This window comes from Oxyura jamaicensis, chromosome 17, assembly GCF_011077185.1.
Source record: "Oxyura jamaicensis isolate SHBP4307 breed ruddy duck chromosome 17, BPBGC_Ojam_1.0, whole genome shotgun sequence".
In the NCBI taxonomy this organism is placed as follows: Eukaryota; Metazoa; Chordata; class Aves; order Anseriformes; family Anatidae; genus Oxyura; species Oxyura jamaicensis.
This window is the reverse complement of record NC_048909.1, coordinates 878,118-888,725: the sequence shown is the minus strand read 5'-3', so window position 1 is coordinate 888,725 and position 10,608 is coordinate 878,118. Positions and strand designations below refer to the sequence as shown.

The 10,608-nt window shown below is 54.7% G+C and overlaps 1 protein-coding gene across 1 annotated transcript; it reads left to right on the top strand.

Annotated features, from left to right (window-relative positions):
* Positions 1-32: 32 nt before the first annotated feature.
* TMEM203 (transmembrane protein 203) lies at positions 33-1,201 on the top strand. Its single transcript, XM_035341931.1, has one exon. It carries the CDS (start codon positions 133-135, stop codon positions 541-543), a length of 411 nt encoding a protein of 136 aa, XP_035197822.1. The 5' UTR covers positions 33-132; the 3' UTR covers positions 544-1,201.
* The last annotated feature ends 9,407 nt before the right edge of the window (positions 1,202-10,608 follow it).

Here is a 10,608-nt window from a genome sequence, read left to right as displayed (position 1 = left end):
CCGGGCCCCGCAGGGCGGTGGAAGGACGGGGCGGGGCGGGGTGGGGCGGGGTGGCCGGGACGGGGCCCTGCCGGTGCGCCCTGAGCGGCGGCCACTGAGCGCCGGGCCGGGCCCGGGGCCGGGGCCGGGACGATGCTGTTCTCCCTGCGGGAGCTGGTGCAGTGGCTGGGCTTCGCCACCTTCGAGATCTTCCTGCACGGCCTGGCTCTGCTGGTCTTCTCCGTGCTCCTGGTCCTCAAGGTGGACAGCGAAGCCTCGGCGCTCTCCTGGTGGGTCGTCTTCGTCCCCTTCTTCGCCGCCGACGGCCTCAGCACCTACTTCACCGCCATCGTCTCGGTGCGGCTCTTCCAGGATGGCGAGAAGCGGCTGGCCGTGCTGCGGCTCTTCTGGATCCTCACCATCCTCAGTCTCAAGTTCGTCTTCGAGATGCTGCTGTGCCAGAAGCTGGTGGAGCACACGCGGGAGCTGTGGTATGGGCTCATCATGTCTCCTGTCTTCATCCTCCTCCAGCTGCTCATGATCCGGGCCTGCCGCGTGAACTGAGCCCGCGGCCCCGTGCCAGCCCTGGCTGGCACACGGTGACTCTGCGGTGACCCCAGTGCCGTTTGGGGGCTTTCCCCCATCCTGGGCTCTGGACAGAGGTTTTGGGCACAGGTGCAGTGCTGTGAGAGGCAGGGCTTGCGACAGTGCACTGTCACCTTGTACATAGCTTTGTACCAATCTTTCTTCAGAAGATCCTTTTGCAGCATCATTATTTCAGGCTCACTTAGTCCATGGTGTTGGTTTTAAAATATCACAATGTGCAGGCACTGTCTGGTATGCTGGTTATTTTATTTTAAAATAAAAGTGCATGGAAGGATTGGTTCTATTTATAATACTATTTTTTACTACAAAGCCTTTGTACCTAAAACTACTGCTGGGAGAACAGGAGTCCCGTGGAGGCCAGTTGTTTGCTGTAGGCACCTTGCATACCTCAGGCTGCTGCTGGCCAGAAGCACCGCAGCTGCTGCATCGCCTGCGCCACCGTGTCTGAGACCACGATCGTATCGATCTGTTGTCACCAACAGCAACGCTAATTTACTTCCAACTCTCTTCTGAGTGGTACTTCATGCCTTCAGTGTACTGACGAGATTTTATGGGACTGTGCTCTGAGCCAGAGAGAACTGATGTGTGTGCTTTTGAACAGAAATGCTTTTTCTTCTCTTTGTATTGCAGATCCATTTAATACATAAAGCTATGGGGGTACTGGGAGGGCAAGGCAAGGGGTAGGTCAGCCAGATGTACAGATCGATGTGTTAAATGTCCATGTTGTGGGGAGCTCCCAGCACCAAAGACACACCTCTGTGTCACCTGTCACAGTGTCACAGCCACCACGAGGGTGCTGAGAACCTGGGTCTGCCCCTGACCCGTCTGTGAGACGTCGCATGCTGCTTTGGTGCCCAGCCCCAGATGACTGTTCTCCTCTGGAGAATGAATTGTCAAGCCCTCTCTGTAGTGATGGTGGCAACAAAACACCTCCTGGGCTTCCCTTTGAGCCTCAGCTGCTCCCTCACCCTTATGTGTCTGCCTCATCCACCCTGCTGGTACCACCCCGTGCTCTCTGCGCTCTCAGGATCTGTTTCATGGAGATAAGGTCTTGAAATGGAAAACTGCTGCATAAAGGGCTCTCAAATTCGGGAGAAGAGGTGGGATGTAGCTGGCAGAGCATGCATTAAAAAGAGCTGAGAATTGCCGCAGAGTGGAACTTCATTATGATCTTAGAAATTAGGATGCATCTCAGGTTACATTAAGAGACTTTTTCAGATTCATACCTGGGTTCTAGAAAATCTATAATTACCTAGCCTGTTGTGTAACTTGTGTTTGCTTTTAGATTTCAGAGGCATGCAGGAAAGAAACAACTAATTTCCCTTTTATTCTTTTTTGGTGAGCTAATTGTATAAACTTGTGGTGTAAGTTCAGAGCAGATCTCACAGGATATTCCATTTTGAAAAAGCTTTCTTCAGCAAGGTGCCTGATGCTTCATCCTGGAAAAAGTTCATTACAAATTCTGAGGTCTGCACAAGGAGTGCACAAAACATTACTGTGTTGATTAAGGGCATGAGCTGAAGGCTTCAAGGAGAAAATTTGCACAGAATAGGACTTGGAAGACAGGTCAGTGATAAACAGTCGTTTCTCAGGGGCTGCTCTTGCCCTGGAGTAGGAATAGGGGGACCTGTGTGCAGTCCCTGTGAGCAGGTGTAGGCACACCGGCTGGGAAGTGTGGCCCAGGAAAACAAGTATAAGCAAAGAGCGTAATTTCAAATAATTCATTTTAATAATCCAGTAATTTAGTAAAGCACTAGGAGCTCCCAATGATTCTATTGCTTTTCAGCCACAGTCACTGGAGATAATAGATAACCAATGTTAGGTTAGATAATAGACATTGAGTCTAGACAAATACTAGTAAATGTGCTGGAGATGTGAAAAGCCACTTGTCCTCACAACAATTACTCATTTATGATGAGATTTATGATGACCCCCAGTGACCTGGTGCTCTAGAGCTGCCCAGGGAGAAGGGAGCTTCCTCTCTCTTCCCCATGGCTAGCAGGTTGTCTTGTTCTCAGGACACAAGGAGATGCTTCCTTGTCCTTAGCAGAGGAACTCCTCAGGAAAGGTTCGTAAAGATCACTTTTCATCATTCAGCTTTATCTTAAATGCACTTCTGACTGAAAAGTGAATCAGTTCATTTCCCATTGTTAGATCTGAGTAGATGGCAACGAAACTAAGGGGAAAAAAAAAAATAATCAGCAGGCTGGCTCCAAACAAGCCATCTGAGGGCAGCAGAGCTCAAGTGGCCGGGTACCTCTGAGGTAAAGCACCACTGAGGTAGATGTGAAATGCCACCTCGTGGAGTTATTGCTGCTGATGTCCCCAGGATGCAGGTCCTGAGCCACCACAGCAGCGCAGCCCTGCATGGTTCACCCAGGGCTCCTGAGGATGTGCGGATGAGGCAGCATCAGCCAGACGCACGGCACGGCTGAGACCGGAGGCTGCGCCGGCATGGCGTGATGAGCAGTTGCAGAGCAGGCAGGAGTTGTGCCTGTCAGTGCCCACGGGTACCCAGGGTGAGAGAAGGGGGTTGCTCTGGGGTTAAATACAGTGCTGCAGAACCAGGGAAGGAGAAGGAACTGGCTGAACGTACAGAAGGGAGTGGTTGGCGTGGGCTTTGGCTGCTCTTGGCACGTTACTCATGCAGCTGGGCCTGCTGGTGCTGAGTGGGCCCTGGCTGAGCAGGGCCTGGGGCTCCATATCACAAGGTCCATCAGTCAGGAGAAGACTGTTCCACCATGAGTCCCCCGAAAGGGGGGCAGCTCCCCCAAGATCCACCAGCTCCACCAGGGGCCTCTCCGCAGGTGGCAGGGGAACTTCTGCTCCAGTGCCTGGAGCACCTCCTGCCCTCCTGCTGCACTGACTTTGGTGTCTGTAGGGCTGGTTCTCACTCCTCTCTCCCACCTCCTGTAGCACAATATTGATTGTTGTTGTTTCCCTTAGTTAACTCTTCTCTCACTGCTCAGCTCTGTCCAGCAGTGGGTCCCTTTTAAAGCCGTCTGGAGCTGGCTCTGCTCTGACCTGGGGCAGCTGCTGGGCTCTGCTCACAGAGGCCACCCCTGCAGCCCCCCACTACCAAACCCTTGCCACGTAAACCCAACACAGTGATGATGGCTGTCCCTTCATGCTGATGCTGCCTCATCCAGGCCGTCATGGAAAGGTGATGGGAGAGCCAGTGTCTAGCTCAGCAGGATCCCTTGGCTGACACCAGCTTACCCAGCTGGGCCATGCTGGGGCTTAGCCCCTGGTGTGTGGTGTGACCTGCTCCCCACCAGCCTCTGGTCAGGTGTCACCTGGCTCAATGTCCCCAGTGGTCCGTGCTAGGCTGGCATCAGGCTCCAGCACTGAAAGCACAGGAGAGGAGCACCCATTTTGCTCACTCCTTGTAAACCCTTAGGTGGCGCCGGGACTTGAGCACAGGGAACTGGTTCCTCCACTCTTGTGTCACCTTGTGATGTGGTTTTTCAGGGCTCTGTGCCAGCCAGGTGCAGCCACAATGTCCCCAAGCACGCCTCTGGTCCTTTTGCTTGGAGCCAGCTGTGGCTCACTTGTGTCAAGCTATGGCACACGAAGGTCACGTCACCTGGGAGGAAGCAAGCGGCTGCTTCTGGTCTTCTTCCACCTCGTGCTGCTGGGTTCATCCCCACACTCTGTGTCCCCAAATTGTGGCTGTGCCCACAATGTGACAAGTCACTCTGAGTGCACAGGCCACAGGCACTGTGTCACCTGCAGCCACAGGGTCACTCACGTGGGTCTAGGGCGGATGAGAGCCGGGGGTGATGGTATGAGGGTGGGGGAGCAAGGCTGGGACAGGCGGTGGCACTGCTGGTGTCTGCTGAGGGGTGCCAAGGACTAGAGCTGAGCAGGATGGAGGCCATGGTGGGACATGGAGGGGCAGGGAACAGGAGGAGGCTCTGAGTCAGGAGAGGGCACTCACTGAGTCTCCCTGGGGATGGGTGGCTGCCTTTGGGCTCCCAGGGCTCTCCCAGCTAATTAATCTGAGGAAGGGGCACACCAATAAAGATCAGACAAGTGACTGCATCCCGCAGCCTCACTGTAACGCTGTGCAGAGGAGCAGGGCAGCTTCCTGGTGCCGACCCGTGGTGGGGCTCGCCCAGGCCCGTCAGACCCAAGCTAGCCATGTCACCAGGGCGTGGTGCGTTACACGGGGGACAATGTCACATCCACCTGCATGCCTCTGAGCTCACCTGCAAGCAGCTTGTCCTGCATTTTGCACATCCCCCAGCCCTGCTCTCCGAGGCCAGGCGAGCTCCCAGGTACATTTGGGGACACAGGGGTGGCACGGGGCTGAGCCGTGGCATGTGGGTGCTGCCCTCAGTGGGGGTGCGAGTGCTCCCTGTGTACTGGGGGGTGGTGGGCTTCACCTGGCAGCCTGGACCAGCCAGGTTGCTTACCAGGACTCACTTCTTGCCCCGAGGAGTCACACTCTGCCCAGGGGCACCAAGTCCAGCAGCAAAACTTCTGTGGGTTTCATGTCCCTGTGGCCAGGGAGATGTGGACCAGCCATCGAAGCTTCTGGGAGCATCCCCCTGTGAAGTCCTGCTGCATCCAGCATGGGCTGGAGGGGCAGCCCCTGGCACCTGTCCCTGCCTGGTGCAGGAGCCCTGGCTCAGTGAGGAAGGCTCCTCAGGGCTTGGGCTGACAGGCTCTTTCAGCTCGCTGGGATATGCTCTGGCAAAGATCAGAATCTAACCCCTGGGTTTATTTTTGTTGCTGCAGTCACGAGTCACTGCCAGCTGGGCCGTTCCCAAAGCAAATGAAGCTCCTGGGTGGAAAGCCCATGCTGGGGGGTGCCCCCGGTTTGGTCCTGCAGATGCAGCACTATGCACCTGAGGGTGTGGGGAAGGGGCCCTCAGCAGCCCAGGCACTTCCTGGCCCTGTGGGGGAACCGTGGGAGGGGCAGCACCAGCCCTGGCTGCCCCCCTCCTTGTGTCCCAGAGCCTGGAGCCTCCTGCTGCAACAGGAGCAGCTTGGAGAGACATCTGCATTTGGGGATGACCACATGGGAGGGAGATGTGGCTGGGGCTGTCATGTCCACATGGCATCTCCAGAGCAGATCCCAGCTTGGGACACCTCAGCTGGGCTTCACATGCCAGGGGAAGGAATGTCCAACATGATCTGAGCTACTGCAGGGACAAGAGGGGTCCCAAATGAGACAGCTGGGAACAGGTGGAGGCAGGGGCCTCCATCTCCACCTGCATCTTGATGCAGGCAGCACCTGGGAACCTTTTCAGTATAGTTGTGGTTTTAACATCACAATGCGTTGGGTGGCTCCCAGTCAGGAGCTGCGAGCTGCATCCCTGGTAGGATGCCTGTGTTGTGGTTTGGGCAGCATCCTGCCTTGCCCAGGGCTGGTGGGAGCAGAAGCCGCTGCCCAAGGGCAAGGCTGTGAGATGAGCAGCCACACATTCTGGGGTGTATGAGGAAGATGGTGTGGGAGAATGAGCTAAGGACATGGCTGAGGGCTGCCGTTGGCTTGGCACAGACAAGCTGGGAGATGTGGAGCACCATGGTCACAGCTTGAGGACTGAGCCCTATGTCCATGAGGTGGGCTGTGTCCTCCAGAGTGGTTCTGCCATGCAGAGATGGCTGGAGCTGCCCCAGAAATAAGCCCAAGTCTTGAAACTAACTGGGAGCAGTTACTAACTACCCCAAAGGCAGTGTGGAAAGGCCAAGGGAGCAGGGAATGAAGATGCCATTAGTCAGCCTGTTCCCACCTCCAGTTCTCACACAGGGACAAAATCCCACTAAACTGGATAAGATGCACCAGGGCTGTGAGGGAGAACTATCCAGCACTGCCCAGCCACCCAGCAACCCCCCCCACCCCCCCACCCTCACCTCTACCGGGCTCCAGCAGTCCTGCAGCTCTGCTGCTGTCTGTCCGTCCAGCCCTAGTGCTCGGAACACGCATCAGGAACAAGGACGTCTGCCAAGAAGGCTTGGGCTGGCCACTTGCTGTGTTTCCTGAGGGCAAGGGGAACGAAAGGCCTAACTTCATTTGGGCTTTGAGGCTGAGCATGACCATCTCAAATATCTCCATTCATTTCCTGTAAGCATGCGCTTGTGAGGTCCTGCAACTCCTGTCCGGGCTGCAGCAGTGGTGCCAAGCAGTGCACCCGGGGCTCTCAGCAGCTTCCACCTGGGGCTGCCTCACCTCTTTCACCCTAGAGATTGGGGTTTGTGGGTGGAACAAAGCCTTTGCTAAAGCATCTCCATCAGATGCTCTCTGTGCTTGAAACTCTCCAGCCTTTTGCAATGCTCTTTGCAGAGGATTAGCAATCCTGGCAGCAAGCCTGGATGATTTAGTTCTTTCAACCATTCATTTTCACACATGCCAGCAAAAGACAGCTTAAACGAAACCATCAGTTGCTCAGAAAGAAGCCCTTAACTGGAGTGCTTCCCCTTCCAGCTGACCCTGGCCAGTCTCACCGACTCTTCTCCCACACTGCCCATACCAGATGTTGTCTGTAGGTTGTCATCGAATCCTTGGATGACTGGATGATTGTCTGACATTGTCATTTAATCCTTGGATGCTTATCACCAGAACAGAGGGCAAGTTCACCCCTTGGTGCTCAGGGGTTGGTTAGATGCCTCCCTTCCCACCTTCAAAGCACGTACACCCCACTCACTCTGTGCCTGCATCTTTGCTGTGAATGATGGAGGACTGTGGCCAAGACATGCATGGAAGGAAACCAGGGATGGTGGAGCAGCTTTCAGATGTCTGCAGAGTCAGGAGTGAGGCACCAAGATCAGGAAGGATCATCCTGCTTTACCACGTGTGTGGGAGGTATACGTGGTTGTCAGGAGTGGGAATTACATGATGTCCTGGCTAATGGCTGACTTTGGCGAGCCTAGAACATGTCTTGCAATAACCATGCTGGCTTCTGCGGCCTTCCCTGGGATGAGCTGAGCTGCCGGGACCCAGCAGCTGCTGGCTGCAGGCAGGGGCTGGGGCTGCCCGGGCTGGGTGCACCCCAAGCACCCATGCACGGCTGCTGGCCGTGGGCCTGGCAGTTGCCTCCCAGCAAAGGAAGGTTCTGATGGACGTCTCCAGCAGTGCGTTCATTCAGGTTTTTCTCGTGGCTTTGGTAACTTTCACATGCTGAAAGGATTCACAGCCAAAACACTAACTCCATATCCAGCTCGCACTCATGCATATATTCAAGGAAATGGCTTGATTCATGCACGTGCAACTTAGGTTTTTATTGCTAAATTAGCTGAAACGTTCCAAATCACCATGGCCTGGGAGCCTTCTCTGTGCTGGCTCTGATGCTTGGATCACTCCAGAGGTTTGTACGGTGCTTTGTGGTGCAGGAGTTTCTTCCAAGGGCAAGTCACAGCTGGGGCAGGATCAGCCCCTCTGCAACCCCACCACTGCTGCTGCTGGTGCTGGAGGCTGCAGCCTGAGCAGCCATTTCAGTGGGGGGAGACACTGAAGGCAGAGAAGAGCTGGAAGTCCCCCTGCTGCAGGCTGCTCAGCAGTGTCCTGGCCCTCTGACCAGGGCTCTATGAGCAGCATCTGTGCTTTGAAGGAGAAATCTCCATGGGTCCTCCTCTGCCCCTGGAGCTGCCTGGAGCACGCTGACCACCTCCACCACCTCCACTGCTGGTGTGGTTCCCATGCCATCCTGTGCTCTCAGTCTGCTTTTCTACTTTCCTCCCTTTTTATTTAAGAACCTCAGAGAGAAACACAGCACAGCCCTGCCAGCAGCAGCCACAGAGCCCTGCCTGTGGGCTCCCTCGTGGCTTCCACCTGCTGCCATCCAGCTTCCCACATCTTTCTGAATCCCCATAAATTAGCTTTGTTTTGTTTTCAATAAGCTCCTGTGTTTGGGATGTGTTTTACCTCCACGTAGGAAATGGCAGATTGCAGTCCTGGTGGCTCAACTTTGAGCTGCTGGGAGCACTGGGGCAGGCAATCAAAAAGTTATTGAAGAGTCCCAGGAAAACAAAGAGAGAAGTAGTGTTTCATCTCGGTTTGTCAAGAAACCATGCAAATCCAACCTGGCATCCTTCTCTTATGGGTGACACCCCCTCAGGAAATAAAAGAAACCTGTAGCTTTATTTTTGTTAGATTTTTTGCTCTTTTGGGTTGTAACTGTAAGAAAAATAGTCACAAGGAGCCTGCACAGCTGTTTCCAGTGGTTTGTACAAGTGAGTGGGGCTGCCTGGAGCTCAAACAAGGCAGCCTTGCAGCAGTGTTTATAACTGTGATCTGGCCAAAGGGATGAAGAGGATGCACAGGGACATGCTGGTGTCTCCCTGCTGGGAAAGAATGATCATGGCCATCTTTTAGATTTCAGGAGTTCCTAACAAGCAGGAGAAGACATCCAGGAACGGAAAAATCAATGGATCACTCACCCTGTGGGATCATGGGATCCAGAGGTGGATTGGGGTGTCCCTGGCCAATACGGGCAAAAGCAAAATGTCACCCTGTGAGCACACAGCACCGATGTCTCCGTCCTGACATGAGTGCTCTGAGCTGCTGCAGCCCCCAGGTTCATAGCTGATGATCCTAGGTCTCCACCTATAATTTTGTAGAATAATTTAAAGTTGACAAAGTTCTGGTTGAAAGCATAGGTCCATTTTGCGTCACCATTCTTGGAATGATGTGATGAGAATTGTGCGGCGAGGGCTGACAGTGCAGAGGGAATGGCACAAGGAGGAGGAGAGGCTTGGATGGGAGGTTGCAGAATTGGTTACCTCCCTGCAGCAGTTTCTCAGAAGCTTTGCTGAGACTCTGCAGAGAGCAAGGTGCTGCAGCAGCACTGCCTGGTGACGTGGGACCACCAAGCTGGGGAGGAGGGCCATGGGCCATGGCAGGGGAGCAGCTCCATCGCAGCTCAGCTGCCCTTGTCTAAACCAGTTCGGCAGCTGGAGGGAGACCTCCCAGGGCCCAAGAGCTTCCTGGCCTCCCGCAGATAGCCTACGGCCATGCTGAGGGAAACCTCCACTACATCACCGTTCCACCTTCTGGCTTGTTTCCTTATGCCCTATTGATTGTACTGAAGGAAATCAAACCCTGCCAGATGAGCTCACCTCAGCCTCCTTCCACGCTGTCTCCAAGCACTTGTGACACAGGTGAAAGGAAAAATCCTGCCCTAAGGATGCTTCAGCCTCACTTCTCTGTTCTCAGGAAGGAAAATGCTTCAGGATGGCCAGGGCCAGAAGAAAACCTGTAGCTGGGGCAGTGGTGAGCCAGATCCTAGACACCCAACCTCATCCTGCTCTCACCTCCTGGCTGGTGAGCAGGGAGCAGTCCCGACCTCTGGGAGCATCCCTCAACACAGTCCTCAGCCCATGCCTCTGCTCCACAGCACACATCTCCCAGCCCATCACCACAGCACTGGTGCTCGACCAGCTGCCCTCTTGGTATCGAAGTCCTGGTGTTTTCACTGATAGCATCAGTCTCGGGATGCAGGTGTTGTTGCACTGAGCCCCATCCCAGTGCTGCAGGATGCTCAGCACCAGGGCCAGCCCACACGCAGGGCATGTACCCCAGCTCAATGCCTGGCAGAAAGTCAAGTGTTTTAGCTGAAAGATGGGACTTTTGGGAAGCAGCATGCAGCAGGGGGGTGGGAAGGTTTCCTGTGCAGCTAACTACACTGGGATCCAGGGAGGTTCCGTGATTATTACAACCAATAACTGCTGACAGATTAAACAGACACCCCTTCCCTCCTCTCCCTAATTTTAGCAGCAGTTTCTTCATAAGGAAATACCTAACCTGGATGGTAGCTAGCCTGGATGCCTCCTTCCTGCCTGATCCCTGACCTCACCCATCACCAGGAGCAGCAGCTCACAGTGCTGTGATCAGGGTTAATGCTGCAGCCCCGGGCACATCCCCCAGCAGCAGCTCTGAGACAGGAGCAGCAGCTCCACTTGTGTGTGGCTGCTGCTGGCACCCATGAACACTGCAAGGGCACCTCAATTTTAGGATGCTCTTGTATGGCTTTCGTTAATTCAGGGGCTTGTGCAGAGATGGAAAAAACAGTGGCTGGT

Bases quoted from the DNA above. Each gene is read 5' to 3' on its own strand.
- TMEM203 (XM_035341931.1), top strand. From the start codon at position 133: ATGCTGTTCTCCCTGCGGGAGCTGGTGCAGTGGCTGGGCTTCGCCACC.